The sequence below is a fragment of the Monopterus albus genome, unplaced genomic scaffold, assembly GCF_001952655.1.
Source record: "Monopterus albus unplaced genomic scaffold, M_albus_1.0 scaffold60.1, whole genome shotgun sequence".
Lineage (NCBI taxonomy): Eukaryota > Metazoa > Chordata > Actinopteri > Synbranchiformes > Synbranchidae > Monopterus > Monopterus albus.
This window is the reverse complement of record NW_018127940.1, coordinates 3,192,774-3,211,493: the sequence shown is the minus strand read 5'-3', so window position 1 is coordinate 3,211,493 and position 18,720 is coordinate 3,192,774. Positions and strand designations below refer to the sequence as shown.

General features: G+C 39.3%; 1 protein-coding gene across 1 annotated transcript in view; it reads right to left on the bottom strand.

Moving 5' to 3' along the window:
• Positions 1-18,098: 18,098 nt before the first annotated feature.
• znf503 (zinc finger protein 503) overlaps positions 18,099-18,720 on the bottom strand; it is a 2,727-nt gene continuing 2,105 nt past the window's right edge. Inside the window, 1 exon segment of the mRNA XM_020603236.1 lies at positions 18,099-18,720. This exon segment is cut by the window's right edge and continues 104 nt beyond it. Within this exon segment, the coding sequence (XP_020458892.1) occupies positions 18,466-18,720 (255 nt within the window). The 3' untranslated portion in view covers positions 18,099-18,465.

The window sequence follows — 18,720 nt, the reverse complement described above, 5'->3', positions numbered from 1 at the left end:
TCATACACATATATTGTTGGGTCTCAAATGTAGCATTATTTGTGAAAATTAGAACTGATATGACAGGCAGGAGACAGTGACTACAAGGTGAGCGAAGGCAGCAGAAGGCAGAGGTTTCACTGCTATCCTGGCTCAGATGACACTTTCTAGCCAGTGTGATGCCCTGACATGTTTGGAAGTTTGGGCCCACATCCACTGTCACCTTCATACACAGACAGGGAACCTGTCTTGGCTCACTGATTGTGACCCTCATTCCTTTCTGCTTTGCCGCTATCATTTTCACCCCACCATCCTATCTGCCTTGAGCCTGCCAGCTAGTGCAGTCTGGGTATTGGAGTCTGGAGAGTGCAGGATGAGAGCTAGAAGGCAGAGAGGAGACTAATTGTCAAGGTTATGCCTCGGAAGATGATTGATGCCAGGCTGGGCTTTCCTGTCAGGCTGTCAGGAGGCAGGAATGTTTAATGTTCTCATTATTGGTTACGCTGTTGTGTATATTTCTCTGTCAGCGCCGCCGAGCCATCTGAACTGCCAAAGCACTTCAAAGGCCTGCAGGTCATTTATCTTCCCCTGACGCTCCCAATGCTCAGCCTCAGCTGAGTGCCAGTGATTTGTTATGACTTGAGAGCTGGCTGACAGACAGGTCCTCTGTAAGGAGGGGGAAAAAAGGAATCCTTTTTGTCACACTGTGAAAACATCAATGTTCCCGTAATGGGCTACAACTGTCAGTGGAGGCCAGCACCTGACAGTTGTGTGGCCTCACTAATTTGCAGTCCTGGTGACTTGCACTCTTCCCAGTTTAGATTCCGTTGTGGCGTCACATACAAACAGGCCACCATCTGTGGTTCACTACCATAGGGTTAGCAAAGGAGAAGAAGGACGGCTATGCTGATTGAAAATGCTTCATCATTTTGCATTAATCATCCAACCTACATCTTTCTTCTTAAGTCAAGGCCAAACAATGCATAGAAAAATAACTGTCTCACATCAATATAGGGAGGAAGCTATGACGCAGGACAGCTGCCCAGAATGTGGGTGAAAACGGAGAGAAGGAAAGGCAGAAGATAAGAGATAGGGTGGTGGTGGGGTCTTACAGAGGGGATGAGAGGAGGCTAGAGGAAGAAAAGGAAGAGGTAAGGAAAGGGAAAGGGCATGGGTGCAGTGAGAGAGGGGGAAAAGAGGAAAATCAGATCTTTGTTTCCTTTCCCAGGCCATGACATGATTAATCGTTTTCTTCTGATCTAATTTTGGAACATGAAAAACAGCACATTTGTCTTGAAGAAAAATGATGTGCCGCACAGTGCAGATGGAAATTTCAAGCTCTGAAAAAGATTAAAGTGAAATTCCAATCCTTAGACCTAATCATGAATTGTAGATTATACTGTAGTCTTAACCAGATGGTGGGTTTGATTCCCTGGATCCTACCTCATATTAATGAATGCTAGACTGTTATATTTGACTTTGGTAAGTGAAATGTCTATCAGACCTAATGGACTGCCAGCCAAACTAACACACGATGCACCTCTTTCTGCTCTGTCTGCATTTTTCATGCCTTAGACTGGTATTCTATGTGGAACATTACGCTTCACCTTCCATTTCTCACGGTGCCGTTGCCTGCCCTGCCTGCTAAATATTTTCACACAGAGGGTGGAGAACAAGAACAAACTTCTGTCCACAGCTAATTTCCTCCCATAGGTTAGGGCCATAACTCTCGACTTACAAACGTCACCTGGGGCAAGCAGGGACGGTAACTCAATAGTAATATGATTAAGCTTCCAGTCAATATGACTGCATGCACGGCAGTATGTTAACCAACCTAATTATGAGAGGGGTGATAAAAAGGGAGGAGTGGGTGGCCGGGCATTTCATCTCTGCACACATACGGTTGCCCTGTGGCACTGTCCTTTTCCTACCAGAGACCCTCTCACACACACAGTTCTGTATTTTATTTCGAGAAGGGTCCATTTTTCACTTGCCACAGACAAATTGTATTGCACAATTAGTTGTAGCAAACTACCTGCTGTAAAACTGGATCCTGTCTCTACTGTTACATTCTTTAGAGGAGAAATGGATACATCTGTTGCGTAACTTCTTGTTATGACATTATATTCCCATCAGAGTAGGATGATGACAGTGCACGATATTTATCAAGTAACACCAATACTAATTTCAGTTTCTGCGGGACTCTCTAAGCTCAACTGCAAAACTACTGACATCAGCTTTATTTAATGTTGCCATCCATTATTCTTTTACTCCATCTGTTTACCTTAGAGGAATAGTCCCACCTCACAAAAATACAAAGACAAGACACACTGCTGTGTGGGTTGTTTTGGCTGCTGGTTGAGTACTTTAGAGACCATTTCATGCCTAAGCTAACTTTGCTTACATTTTGTCTCATAATCCAGTGTAATGCTGTTCCTTTCTGGCCCTACTTTAGCTCCCCTCAGTTTCTGGACAGCGACAACTGTAAAATCTGGTAGCTGAGGAACTCTTGTGGCAGGCTGGCACTCTCCTTGTTTGCTAATATAGAAAATGCAAATGTTTGGAGGGAAATCTATGAACAGGGAAAAGACCAGGGGGTGTAAAGGGAGGGAGCCAGGACAAAACTTTATTCATGAATATGCCAGGCACAGACTCAAAACAACAGTCCCTTGAAACTTGGACGGCATTGCAAACCATGAACATGAACTGAGGGAGACAGACAGAGCACAATGCCAATATGTCACACGCTAAATAGTTTCAAATTAGAGCCTGTATATGCCTGTTGGAGACTACATTCATCATACTCAACGTTGGTCTGTTTCTTGCAACCCTGGCAGTAAGAGCTTCCACATGCCAGTGTCGGCACTGCGGAGAAACAGAATCGGGTTATCAGCAGAAGTTTACTTGTCTTTAATCAGCCTGTAGCTAATTACCAGGCTTCCACACAGTGTGGCCATAAGTCATTAATCATACAAGGCGTCTGGGAGCTCTCAGCTTTGTCCTAGACCACTGCCGCAGACAGGAGCTCCCTTTTCCATGATGGAGCTCTTTCCTTCTCTCTCTCCTTCTCTCCCTGTCTCCCTCAGAGCGCCAATGCCTCTAGCAACAATGGTGTCGCCCATTAGGGTGTAAATTACAGGCCTTGCTGTAGATACCCAAACAAAGGCCGTCTGTTGTACTTCCTGTTTCTCTTCCCCAGCAGCCTTCTCCATGTCTCCCTTACAAAAGATGACTTCAGCATTTTTTAAACAAAACTCTCAGCGAAATGCATGTGCACACATCTAAATATGCTGCATTTGTCTGTCCTTGTTAGCATGTGTTAGCAATCAACAAATCAGCACATGGGGATGATGTCAGTGTTTTAGTGGTAAGCTCAATTACTAGTTAGCTTGACAGATGTTAGGTTCAATCAAAAGTCACCATGGAGAAAGGTGCACTGGTAATACTTTTCAATGAAAGTGGGGGTGAGAAATAAAATTGTCATCTAGCTCGACTAGATACTACATCATTCTGTCTGTGCCGCTACGCCCTTGCTCACCGGTGACTAAATGGGTCAGGGGCTGTTTTCAAATTACAACACAGAGGTGCTGAGGTGTCCACAAGGATCCATCCATAGTGCTCTGACAGCAACATTTTTAATCTGCTGTCCATACGGCTAAAAGGTTCATCTATGTGACAGTCAGAGATATATTACTCTGTTGAAATGTTTCCAATAGTTACATCCAAGCAGCCAAAAACCGTGTGTAAAATAACAGTGAAACAAAAGTAAGAGGTAGAAAGAGACGAAGGACATGAACCGAGGGGTGGGGGTGGGGGGGTCATAGAGGATGTCTTCTTCCATCACTCGGATCCCTCCGACAGCCCCATTCACCATCCTCCATCACTCTTTGACATGGGATGTTTCCTGTGACCTCACTCTGTTTCTGTGCTACAGAAAGTCCATGCTGACATGTACACACGCCAGCATCATTCCAAAGGAAATAGCTGGTAAATGCAAACTGCAGCTTTCTGCTGCTTTTCATGCTACTGCATGGCAAACACCGATGGTTGGCTGAGCGTTTCCATCAGTCAGGTTTCTTTGTGCACCTTGGAGGTCAACCTGTTTCCCATCACAAATAGCACATACCGTACATATAACGCACAAAATATGTGGCGTTAAAGGAAGTTTTCTTATGCCGGATATACAGAATCTTTTCAGTGGCCAAGAATGGCTGCCATTTTTTTACCTTACTCGTCAACTATTTGAGCACAAGGTTGTGAAGATCGATGATGTGTCATGTAAAAGTAGAAGAATGGCATTAAATGAAAGATTGTTTAAAGTCAGAACTGCCAAAGCTTTATGCCCATCATTTATCTTGTTACCAATAGATCAAATTCACTTCATGGCACAGTCATAAAAATGGATGAGAATGTAAATGGATGAGTGACCCATTCATCTTGTTTAAAGTGGCAAATGTAACATGCTTCTCATCCTGGGTGATAAACTCATACTTCGCTCATTTATGAAGGATTCATTGTTGATGGTGAAATGTCCTGAATGTCATTACAGCAGCAGGTAAAGATAGTCGAGCTGCAGAACAGTATGTGTAAATCACTCAAGCTGTCTTATGACAAGGAGAGACCGGGATGCAGTGTTTTTGCATCAAGCTAAAATCTGACCTCAACATTTTCTCCTGACATTTTGTTAAAGCTCGCTGTGTTTTATCCAAAAGTCAAACTGGATGCACACTAGTTTTAAATCCAGTTCACCCTTTAAAAAAAAGATAGTGACATTTTTACTTCATGTGTTTTCTTTGATGTTGTTTCCTGAAAAATAACATCAATCATTCTGATTTACTTTCGAGAAGAAAAAGTGCATGCGAGTGACTCCCAGTTGGCTTCCCCAGCTTGAGGAGTTGTATTTCAAAAACCTCAGAGGACAAAAAAATGCAATCATGCCAGTAAAACCCAGTATTTTTGCTGGACACAGTGAGTGGTGAGTGAATGAAAAAGTCAGGTTTTTCCCTCACACCAACCCACCCACAGATACACGCATTCAAATTGCTTGCATGCACACAAATACACATACAGACATGCTCTTAGACAGAAATGTGCATACATTAGTCGACAGGGCAGTACACTGAGGTAGTTTATGCTTCTTGTCAGTTGTAGGGTGTGATGAAGTAATGATTAATATGGGGGATGTGTGGAAATGTAAATCTGTGCTACAGCACAAATAAACCAGGGGGTTTCTGGGGATGATTAAATGGACATTTCACAGTTGATTGAGCATGCAAAACGTCATCCATTTCTCCCTAACTCTGTAAACAGCAATGGCCACCCCCTTTCCTGTGAAGTATATGATGGTCATTGTGGTTTTATATGCACACACAGGCCATTGAAGATGAATGAGTGGCTCAATTTACATAACCACTGGGACCTCCTGATTAAGTAATTTATATCGAGGACAGGTTTATAACTGCTAACTCACCGTCATGTCCCGCAACAATTATTCCTGAAATCCGGCTGTAAAAGCAGACTGTAAATTCTGCATTTTTCTTCTGCTGTCATCAGGGCCCATAACCTAAGATCTGATTTTCAGTAAATCTTTTTTTATGAAATGAAGGGCAATTACATCAAGAGAGAGAGAGACCTTCAGAAGTGATCCAGGTAGAGTGGCATGTATAGTGTCTGTCTAAGATTGTCCTCGGTGGCCTTGGTGAATCTAAAAGGCTTCCAATTTACAATATATTATCTGAAGGTGACAAAACATGTTCACACAAAATCATTTAAATACACACTAGAGGGAGACTAAAATCAATCAACTGATCAATCAACTGAAAGAGTGACAAAGAACTCCAACTGTAAAAAGTAAAAATAAATAAATAAATAAAATCATGACTGAATTGCAATCAGATGACATGTAATCTTCTGCTACTTCATTTCCTACACCAGTACACCAATAAACATACATTACAGCTAAACTACAGCACTGATCACAAAGCCAATTGTAATCAGAAAAAGTGTAAATGACTGTAAAATAGATTACTTTGCTGTTGACCTAGTCAGAGAGATTCAAGAGGGATGCACTGTCGTCTACAACAATGGAATTTTTGCATTGGCTCCAATTTGGTATTGTCAAAAGATACACAAAGAACTACGATAAAGTATAAAATATACAATACAATTTAAACAAGAAAGGACATATATATTTAAGAAATATGGCACATGCAATATCAGTTCTGTAAAGGATAAATATCCTTATTCAGGTGTGAAATACAAACAAAAGTGAATTAATTAACAGTGAAAATTACAAGTTTAAAAAATCATCAATAACTTCTTATAACTGACAAAATAATTCTTTGGACATTTGACTGTAATTAAACAGTCAACTTGAGGTCTCTTGGGCCTTTGTCTTTAAGCCCCAGGGGTGGTTGACTGAAAAACAAAATTAGATTTTCTGGACTTAAAATGTAATATTTTTAGCAAGGCAGAATAAAACTAGCCCAGCTGATCAATAGACCAAAAGACCATGAAGAACATGGTGCTGTTTGTGTATTTGTTTTTGATTAATTTTGTATTAATTAAACTGTTGTTAATGTAGGACTGCAGTGGTCCAATTAAAAAATCCAATTAAAACTTAAATCAAACTCTAGAGAAAGGCATTATTATTTCCTTTAATATTATTTTTGCTCCCATAAGTGGTCAAATTGTTGGACAGCCTAATGAGATTTTGGTAAACTTGTTATTCATCTTCATCAAATGTACAGAATTTCAAACAATGTACTGTATTAGTTGTCAGACATATTACTTATTACAGTGAGGTAATTGTTGTTTGTCTTTTAACCACAAAATAATTATTATTACACAGCTACTTTCTATTTGATTATATCAAGATGCCAAATTAATATTAAAATTCTTTTAAAGTTTAAAACTGTGGTCCACCATTTACTGAAAATTGGTTGTGACATCTCTCTCAGTATATGTTGGTTTGTTCTGGACAGCATCTGGTGAGAAGTGGATGTGTGCCATTAACAAGTCCTCTGGTTGGGATCCCACCCCAGCATGGCTGCTTGTAAATAGCACTCTCTTATGGAGACAAATCACCCACTGGTTAGGGTTTCAATGAAAGGGGATACAGTTAGAGTACATAAATATAGCCGTAGGAAGCACCACTAACCATGTGATACTCAAACGATAGACTGTGGCCAAGAGCCAGGATTTACTCCACAGAGACTCAGCTACCAGAACAGCTAAAAGCTCACAGTATGCTGTGTATGGAAATTAAAACGACTGCAGAGCCCTGGCTCAGGAGCTTGTTTTCAACAAGCACATTTAGCAGAACAGATGAGATGGATAAACCAATAAATAGCACACAGAAAACACAAGGACAACTGTGTGCTGGCTCTGTGACGCATAGAAAGACTTGCAGCTTTCACTTGGATTTTAATGTGTATTCCAGCCAAACAAAGTCAAAGAGGTGCATAAAGGAACTAGGAGGCAACCACAAAAGAAAGGAGCCGACAGATGTATCAGTATGAGTGCTCATTAAAGTCAAACCAGAACTGCAGTTTTGCATGCGTTCCTAGTATTACTCACGTTGTAGGGACCAAAACCTGTTTACACACTCAAATGCTGGTCCTCGCTATGTATCGTAAATCACAGAATTTTAGTCCGAGCAAGGGATGGAAACAAATGCGAACCCTATTTCTGTGTGAGTAGAGTACTGAACATGCATCTAATCACCAAACAAAACTAAGACATTTACCGGGAAGTTGCATCTCTATTGTTGATTCCTGCACAATAACATGGATTTGTAATCACAGCCAACTATAAAACTTTACACACACAATTACTGTAACGTTATAGACAGATGTAAATAGCTTGTTTTTCCATTAGTGATGGTGCTAATGCAAAAGTGCCTTATACAGTATATAATTAAATGGATGACTGAATATTGTATTGCTAATTGTTATTAATTAAAGGCAGTTTTCTGGCTGTCTTCACACCTGAGGCGATGCCTACAGTGAGTGAGTATTTGATACATGATGGAGTCTCTGTCCTCACACTCCTGACACTGACAAACAGCAGAGCTCTTTACTATGAGACAATGTATCACACAGCTCATGGATCAAATTAGCGATTACAGCTCCGATGTTCACGAGATTTAAGAAAAAGAGCATTTTGCATCTCACGTGGCTGAGTTACCCATCACCTTCATATTTGTTCAGAGCTGTCACACTGACTCTCTTTTCACCCGGGACTTTGGAATATTGTTCCTTTGTGGCGTTTCAGAGTGAGAGCATGCAAGCACTCAACCTGTCAAAACCATGCTGGGCTGTGTTGAGCTCTGAACTGGAAAATGCTGGCTGCCTCCCTGCAGTTTTGGACTGTCTAAAACAGTGGCTCTTCTACATTTTTATGTCACAGAACCCCAGGTGGACACATGTTAGACCACAGACTCTGTAGCCAGTAAAAAAAATTTAAATAAAAAATAATCACCCCCTTGATTCTTATAAGACAAACTCGTTGACACTGATTTAATAATGAAATGTATAACCATCTGCAGTCTATGCACCACAGTCATCATTCTGATACTCCATATCCTATTGAACAATTAGTTCAGCAGACCCCAAATCCCTATAATTTACTCTTAAATGAACCACTGGTCTAAAGATAAATGAAATGAATGCACTTGTCAGTTGAATAAGTTTATGTTCATCAGAAGAATGGGTGGCTCAGTGCTTATGAGAGAATATAATCCACAGGTGCTCTAAAGTAAACACTTGGCTGATTAATTGCTTGGTATTCTCTGTCCATTCAAACGACTGCCAGAGACATTAAACATGGACAGAGAATATTATCTAAAAGAACAATGCCTTTTGATTGGTAGCGTCCATGAAATGAAGCTTAAAGGACATTGTAATGAATAATAGTCTTTGGCTTTACGTGTAGACAAGTAGACCTGCTGCTCACAAATGACTGACTGCACTTCTGTGAACTGGCATTTAGACTGGCAAACATAAACATTTGTCAGAAAAAACCACACCCATTCATACTTCATAATAGGGCTCCTATGTGAACACCGAGGGTAAACTCGCACATCAAAATTTAAAACGGATTTACTTTTCATAGGCACTACATCAAATCACTCATATTACCTGTGGAGCACTCGACTGAGGCCTGTTCACAAATCCATACGAAGCACACAACACATTCAGCTGCACCTTGGCTGCTTCTGGTTATGTATTGTTTCAGGACACCCTGTTTGCAGTGAGCAGCTTATTAATCAGTGCTGAGAGGTCTCCCATCATTCCAGGCATATGGCAGCTTGCCTGTGGAGCATTTTAAAGGCAACCGGGTCTATACAACAACCATTAAAGGCACAGAACGCCATATTCATGTAAATTATGTAGCTTGGAGAGGGTAGTAAATCAGTGTGAGTGTCATATACTGAACATGGTACATGCTGGAGTGAGAAATTCACACAGAGTGACTATTTACACTTGGCGCTAAGCATGGCATTTAAAACCCTGTGTTGTCCACCATTCTCCCTGTCAACTTCAGTCACAGCTATTTCAATGGATTTGATCATGAATGACCCATTTTGTGAATTTATACAACTGAACTCGGCTTATTATCAAGCTTAAGTTTACAGTTACAGTAGCTGTGACTTTTTGCCATTGTTATTTCAATGAATGGGGCAAGCAGAAAAACTCTCTAGTGCATCATAAATCAAAAACTAAGTTCAGTCTGAAACATATGAACCAAATTCTGACTTGAAATATTTTGTGCCATTGATGCTTATGTGAGAAAAGTCTTGGTGAAATGTGTATTCTCAGAAATGCTAAAGCTTAACACATCAAATTTTAAAAAATTGGTAGTTTTATCATAATCATTCTTCCTTCACACAGCTATTCAAATATTCCATTTGTAATTTTTGAGGCAAGAGTTATTCCTGAACGTCAGTGCTTGAGATCTGGCTTGTCGACAGGCTTCACAGTGACTGACACTCTCATCAAAATGAGAATCCTTCTTGCCTGAGGGAACTGTGATACCTGTCAAATAGTGGATATCTTTTAATGTTCCTGTCTCAAATGCATGTCAGAGCAAATGCCAAGTCGTAACATCAGTTATTACCTGGATGTTCATGCCTGATTCCCTTTATTTACCTGAGGTTTCAAAAGATCCCTTCAGTTGTCTTTCCCATGTTCTTTGGTGAGAATCATCCAAGTGACAGTTTTCTATCTTCAATTTTTCAGTATATTTCATCTGTTTATTTTTTTTTGATTGACTTCTTGGGTGTGCGGCGTGTGTGAATGTGTACATTATCTGTGTGTCTTCTCTCATAATATTTGAAACCCTAAAGGTTAATAGCTTGGCAAATAACTAACTACTAAAAAATAACTACTATATACTTTTGCATTAGAAACCAGCTGCAGGCTCCTGGGTGTTGTGACATCCAGCTTATTCATATACTGTCTGTCTATAGGGGGAGCAGTTCAGCAAATGACTGTCACAACACACAGATTTCAAAAAGCTCATCAAAATGAGTCACATAGCAGAGACAGTGACTTGTCACATAAAACAGTTGCACTTAATCCAAACTCTATGGGCTGTCAAGCATCACACATAAATCTGTGCTGTTTAAATATTGTGTATTATACTTTTAGCTTGTTATTTTGAGGGCCTTCTCTGCAGTCAGTTACAAGCAAATGAAATCACATATATTTAATTAGAAATAAGGAAAAGGAGTCATGTAAAAGCTGTGGGGTAAAATGTGACAGTAAAGAAATATTTGAAGCTATAATGCATTGTTTTCTTTTTCTCATTTACTTTGTAGTAGGGGTGTAAAGGTGCATGACTTCATGCTGAACTATTTTGGTACAGGACTTTAGGCTCAGTGCAGATGTGTACCAAACCAGATGTGGCCAAACCAGAAGCCAGAGCTAGAAGACCCTCCCTTATCAATAAGGTCTTCTGTTTGGGAACCCTTCCGCTTCCCGGTGTAATACAACAATGAACAAAGATTGTATAATGATTACTGCTCTCCAGTCCGCACCTTAAAGCTACAGTGTGTAACTTTCAAAAAATATTTGTGTTGTAGAAATGTTTCAAAACTTGTCTTAAGGTGCTGTTAAAGCCTCCTGTGGCAGTAGTGCAGAGATATTAGCTTCTAAAAGGTTTTGAGCAGGGTTGACCTCTCTAACCAATCAGAGATTTTCAATCATTTCTGCCTGATCAGTAGGTTTTGTTGCATTCTCACTTCTTGTAATTTCATAACGACAAATATCTGAAGAGCTGGGCAGAGTGTAGCAAATTGTAGTAGAGCACAGTGGAGCAGGGAGAGTTGGGTGGAGCAGAGTGGATTGATTTGGAGTTTCATGCTAGCGCCTCATTAAATTACATATTGCAGCTTTAATATGTTTGTTCAGTGGTGATTGGATGTGTTTTGGCAATACCTCAAACTTGCTAATTCATCTGAAATGACACCGCATCAATAGGAATTTCACTGCTGAGAGGAAAAAATGAGCATAGTACAAGTGATGCTTCCTTTGGCATTTTAACAGCCTTTCCCCGGTTAGTTGTGGCAGTATTCTAATTTTTTATTTTTCAATATTTTATTTATGCTTTGTTCAAATAAAATTTTAACTATTATAAATTGTTGTTTACAAAAGTTTATAATATATGGCAAGCAATTTGTAACTTGTATTTTTTTGCCCCTTACTGTAGGATACTGAAAATAAACTGACCTGTAACGTTACTTTCTAGAGGTTAGATTGTTTAATATGCTACAATTTTTGTTTTCACAGTGACATAATGTCCCTGTAATCATAATACCTGAAAGGAAACAAACAAAAAAGACTTTCTTAGACAGACCTTTACACAATAATACGTTCAAGTAGTTTAAATAAGCAACTTTCTAAAAGAAAACAAGATGCTTGTTCAGCATATAATGTTTTCATTTCACCTTCTACGGGGCAGGCAGCAGAAAACAGAGGAAAAACAAATAGATTGTAGGTAATTTGAGGTTCAGTTTCACAGTTAACACTAAAATGCATTAAAGCAATAAAAGTGATATGAGCCCCCATACTTCCTGGGGCTGTGTTGCTGTATGTCTGGCCCAATTTGTCTCCCAGTCAGGCCCATTAGTCTACTGTGCTCCCTTCTTAATACACATGGCTCCCCCGAATGCCTCAGATCAATGTGTGATACATCCCATCATCATCACTTACTGCATGTGGACGAGTTGAGAAATGTCCCCCACTCCTCTTATTTCCTTGGAGAAGTCTCTATTGAAAGTCATATGGGCACAGACGCAGAGAAGTAGCTTCTGGAGTTGTTGCTGTAGCGGGGAGGGAATTGGTTGGTCCACTGACATGAATGAATTGCTGGAGTAATGTGGAGGCTGGTAATAGTTGAATAGTTTATATCAACGTGATAAATATAGTGCTCATAAATCACATAAGTGTGATATATTGCTGTTTTTCACACTTGGCTCTGACCAGAAAACTCTGGAGAATATCACAGAGGAGTGTACACTTCCTTTTTTCTGTATACAGAAAGTTCTGGGTTTTCAGTAGTTCCTTAAATTGGATAATGGACCTATGAAATACCACCATTGCACAAAGAATTAACACCCCTATATGGTTCTTTACAGGTTTGTGACTAAAAACAGTGATAATAAAGGTAATAAACCTTTTTCACAGCAGACATAGTTTAGTAGGAAAACGTTGAAAACAACCACATTCTGTTTAGGAGAGCTAGTTCCTGGGTCTTGGTATTATGCATGCTGGCTCACTGTCATGGTTTTCTGCAAGATTTGATGGAAAATTTGTTTCACCTGTGCTTTTCTTGTAATGATCAATCAAAATGTCTTCCATTAAAATGTGTATTGGGTATAAAATGCAACAAGAATGTGTTAATTATTTGGTTTAAATCACTTCAGGTTCATGTGCTAAAGCATTCATGTCAGGACCTGCAAGGCTCAGGTAGGGTAACAAAAATTCTGGAAAGTATCTGGTGTATGTATCTGGTGATACCAGTTAAACTGTAATAATTTTAATAATTATTAAAATATATGTGATATAAGTTACTGAAATGTATATGATTCATTTCAAAATCACTGAATTAGATATCTTGGATGTCAGACGTCAAAGGTTACAGTGACTTTTATGACTTAGTACGTAGGAGTGGTGCACACTTGTGTCACATCTTAAATATGACCATGTCAATGTTATTTATTTTTATGAGAAATAATTTATAATTTGTTGTATATAGTAACTTTTGCTTTAAGTATGTGTTATTGTAATTTGCATTATTGTATGATAATTTTTTTTCATGTGCAAAAAGTCAATATTTATTTCACAACTTAGTTAAGTTCATTATAGCATTACATTTTTTGATTTGGATGTTGTTGTTTTACTGTATGACCTTAATATTTTATGCAGACAAATTGGATACTGCACGTGTTTTATATCTTGTCTGTTGATTTAAAAAAAAATAAGTTTACGTAATACATTTTAATTTATGAGCATTTGTTTTTTGCATTATCTTAGCAATGTATGGTCAAAAAATGGAACCTTTCAACAGTTAGCTCAGGTTTGTGCACACTTCTGAATGCTAATGGAGTTCTTTTGACTTTTCTAGCACCAGTCATGTACATAAATGTAACTTCTTCACTACTATGATTATCTGATTAACTTTCTAATGCTACTGTACTGCATATACTGTACTTGCAGATGATGCTAATAAAAACATTTTGGGCTCGTAGCCATATATGACCCAAAATAATAACCCCCAGATGAGCCAACTTTAGGTGAATTTTGTTGTGATGCACAATATATACAATATAAAGTTTAATATACATGGAGTAAACACAAATGTAAACCATACCAGACCTGTCACTGAAGAGATATCAAATTAAAGAGTACTGACCAATCAGTATATCATCCAGTGTGACAGAACACCTGGGTTTATTTAGTTAGTAAGCATGTGAGTCATGGTAATTGGCGGCCCACACCCATAGAAATGACACCATGTACTCATACTGTCATGTAAGGCCAATGACACACCATCAGGGTTTACAGATAGAAAGGAGAAAACAGCAGAAGACAGCAATTATGTGGTAGACTGAAACCTCAACGTGTCACAAAAACTTGGAAAGCAAATGCCTTTATCTCAAATTATGTTGGATGACTCTGCCTTTGATAGTCCACTGGGTGGCTACACACAAAGACACATGCTGTAAGATGTCACATATTGTATTCATACAGCATCAAACAATTAGAATAACCTTGTGATTGTGTGCCGGAAGACCCTGGAGATGCGGTGCTTAGGCGTTGCTGATTTCAAATGAAGGCAAAGAGCCCTTTGGAACCGAGCCCATCCATGACATTTTCTCTGCTTTTACATTTATCAGTGACAGACAACAACCTCATCAGCTTGCATACTACTCCAGCATACTCCATTAAGGTGCCTGGAATAAGGGTGCATTTCCATAATATATTCTTTGTCAGAATCAGAAAATGGGCAAATTATCTGAACACTAAAACACCCCAGCGCACCGTAGATCCCAAAGCAGACAGAAATGACCTCAATTAGGCTGTCTAAGCACAAGAAAGTGTCTCACTAGTTAGAGATCTGAGTGGCACAGATAGATCAACACTGCCACTTCTCTCACATCACCTGGATGAGCACTTTACATTTGTAAATCAATGAGGAGGGTAACCACATGTAGAAGAGCAGGGAGGGATTCCTGTCTGCTTTGGCATGGAATTTGAGAACCAAATTACCTCTATTACAGCTCTCAGTTGGGGACTATATTCTAGGATCAATCAGTCAGAATAAGGTGCTTTAGCTTTGATGGATATGACACGTGACCAGCAACAATGTAGATATTTTTTAATCTTGTGGATAATAGGCTGATTTATTATAGATTTGCTTGAAACGGTGGCTCTGTTTACAACCACTGAGCCCCTGCTTTGTTTCATGCTGTTCACTTTATGGTTTATTACTACAATCACGAAGCTGTGGACACCTCATCGGCCTGTGTCACATAAATCACACACTGACGTGATGACAGCCAGGTGTTCCAGCTAAGATGACACCTTTAGTACAAGTGGACGTGAAGTTGTATTTGAGATAAAGGGATATGTAATGTACAGGAGCAGATACACAAAGATCATTCTCTGTGGTATCTGAGAAGCAGAAGTATAAGCAAAATTTATTTGAAAAGTAGTTATCTATACTTTATAACTTAACTGCAAGTAAGAAATATCACATGCTCTTAATAGAATTAAACAGTGCAGGCAAACTCTTTATCGATACATCCCTTTTTTCCAATGCTGAAAGCTCTTATGTTGTAATTGCAGCCTGATAAAACAACCACACATACATGAAAGATAATAATTGCTCTTTGACTTGTGTCTGACATGGGGCTGAACATTATAGCAGCTTCTCCTTATTGACACAGCTGTTACCCAAACTATAGACTTGCCACTGCAGACGACAGCATGTCTTTATATTGTGCTACACACACACTAATGACAGCTTTAGTGGTGGTAATTCAGTAGGGTTGAATATGGGGTTATGTGTGTGAGTCACGTCCTGGGCTCCCCCCGTTGCCAGATGTCTTGCCAGCTCTCCTGCAATGTCTCTCTCATTCTCTCTGAGGATGCAAGTATGTCCCAAGAATCTAAAATGGCTTCTTTAGGTCCTGACCAGAAATCTAAAGAAGCACACTATGTTTTTTCAGATTTTTTTCTTTTACAGTTTGGTGACTGTATTTTGTCCTGTTGACGCATTGATCAGTCCACTTAGACAAACCAGACAGGAGCATGTGAAGCTGAGGAATCAGCAGCTGTCTTTATTAAAGAAATGAAAAAAAAATCTCTTTATAATGTATAACTTAATGCTTTCTTTAGTAAGACCATTACCTCTTTAAATGTAAAGAGGTAATGGTCCTGAAACCCCTAAAGTTATAGTGTAAAGTGCTTGCCTCTATAGCTCCAACATGCAGTGTTTGCAGTTTCAGATTCTGGCCAGTTTTCATTTGGACAAGCTCTGATCCCAAGTAAAAACCCTTCACCTAACACCATTAATGTTTACTGGGCCAGGTTAAGGACTACACCTCACTTATACTTTGGCTCATTGACTTGTGTGACCCTTCAAGACCCACACCAGGCCATTAATTTGGTTAATAAAATCCCTAATAAATCCATAATACTACATCAAGCTGGTTTGTAAGTTACACTCATTTACTTAATATCAGGTTTTTACTTATGCTAATTTTTAAATTATTAAATATTCCATGAGGCTGTTGTTTGCTATGTATTTTCCATGCACACCAAAGCCACCTTAAGCCTTGATGGACAAAGTGAATATGTACTTTAGTGCTGCATACTCTAATCCCCTATGTTCTCTCTCCTCTGTGTCAAATCTCCAGTGAGAGGGAGGGCTGGGTAGGTGGGAGGGCTGGTAATTCATGCACACATGTGCCTGCCTGTTCCTCCAGTGACAAGGCCAGGAGGAGGGGCACATGATAAATTGCCTTCCACTGGGGACCTCCGAGCACAGCCACCATGATGTGGGTAAAAATGGAAATTGCTTCCTTTCACCGTCATTACATCAGTTTAGGACGCGTGTGGGCCTTATACACACTATGGGAGTGTGTTTCGTCTGACTAACCGCTGTGCGATAGACAGGCTACAGCATAGCTGAGCAGATATTCGAAATAAATAATAACAGGAGCACAGCTGGGTCAACAGTATGTCCAAAAGAACTACCAGGCAGAGTTTATGTTGTTTACAGTCAACTCTAGCAAGAATATGCATGAAAAAGGAACACGCCGTTTTCGTTGCCATGTTGACTTAAAGCCTAAATTGTTTTAGTATATGCACCAATATTGATCTGTAAAGTTTCCCGCACCCTCTGTTAAAAGATAATAAAGCACATGCTTATAGGCGTCATAAACAAACCCAGCTCTGACAATATCGGTACAAGAAATAAATCTTAGGGCGTTATTTATTATTATAAAAGATATAAAGAGGCGTTCAGTGCGCGCATTTGCGCTTTTACTTGCATAAAAAAAATCCTACACCTTTCCACAAGTTAGATATTTTAATAACAAACTTAGTGATGTGTACTTTACTTCGACTACATGTGGATGAGAATATCAAATGCTAATTAAATAACAGCATCGTCACTGTTCATCCAGCCCATAGTCATTTTGTGTGTAAACCAGTTAATTGACCTCCACGTCGAAATTTCAGCCTGATGTAGCAGCAGAGGTCAGTCCACAGCTTTATCAGTGTACGAAGACGCTTGTAAAAATTTCTAGTGCATTAAACTTGAAAATCAGAAAAGGATTCAATTTAAAGTCTGTCTTTCTCTTGAAGTTGTTGATCATTTTTTTAGATTTTAATTTAGCAATTTAAAATATACAGTTATGCTCATGATTTTAAAAACAACAGAAAATCGTCTAACTTCATTCCAAATGTTCACAATTTGCTTCTTACGCAGGTAAAATACCAAGTCTACAACACCAGTAAAAAAAAAAAATCACCCCCCAGCAAACTAATTTATCTCATACAAATTCACTTTATAAAGTTTAACTCTGTGTAGCCCCTTAAACACACACACACCCTCTCTCTCTCTCTCTCTCCTTCACACACACACACACACACACACACACACACACACACTCACAGATACCTCGCTCGTTCAAGTTGCATTTAATTTAAACTTTATAACAGGTGTGCTCTGAATAAAATAAACGTTTAAAGCTTCTCAATCATTTGGCATATAATGTAAAATAATAGAATGACAGACACTTTACATGAGTTGTGTCTTCAAGCAACTGACTGTTTCTAAAAGCCAAGACAAATAACAGGCCTGTAGGTCGCGAAAATGGTCAGACTGAGTTTTCTTACCTCCGCAGTTTAACGGGCCAATTTTTTAAAAAATGTCAGTGGAAAATAAATGTGACTGTTTCAAGGTGACGAGTATTATCATGAAAATGAGGCACACGGAGATATGGAACAGAAGTGTTTCTTTTTTTTCCAGAATACATACAAAAAAATACCAATTCTCTTTCCAAGGTGTACACCTGAAAAATAACGGCGATTCAAAATGTGGACTTTTTTTTTAAATTTAAGAAACAAACATGCACGTAAATTATTTTCTTCTTGATGAGACATTAAATAAGAACAAATACAATCATAGCAATTTGAAATCAACATCGAAATGAAGAACCCTACTTTAATTAGTACTCTAACATGTGTGTTTTCACTTTATCTATAAAGTTCAGTTTCAACATAATGCACTTTTTGAGTTGCTCAAATATTTTTTTTTCTCCATTTGCAGCGATTATCGCCTGCTTTTAAGCCGACATATAAATAAATACAGTTGAAGTCCACGGATCCCGCCCATAAGTTTAGCACTGTTAATATAAAAGTCTTTATATTTGCATTCTTAGTACTATAAACTTTTCAGTCTTTCCTCCCCTCACTGGTATCCAAGCGCTGATGCTGTGGTGAGTCTCTGGCCATACAGTGCATAGGGGGAGTAGTAAGGGCCGGTGGCTGCGGGGACGGGGACAGGGGCACCAGGGGTTGGCAGGGGACTTTTAGAGTACGGATGGTAGCGGGTGCTGAGTCCTAACGCGTGATGCGGGCTCCTCAGAGCCAAAGTCCCGGGGCTCCCGGGGGCTCCTGATGGTGGCATGTGCATATGGCAGGGCACGGGTGGGGGGGGCGCGGC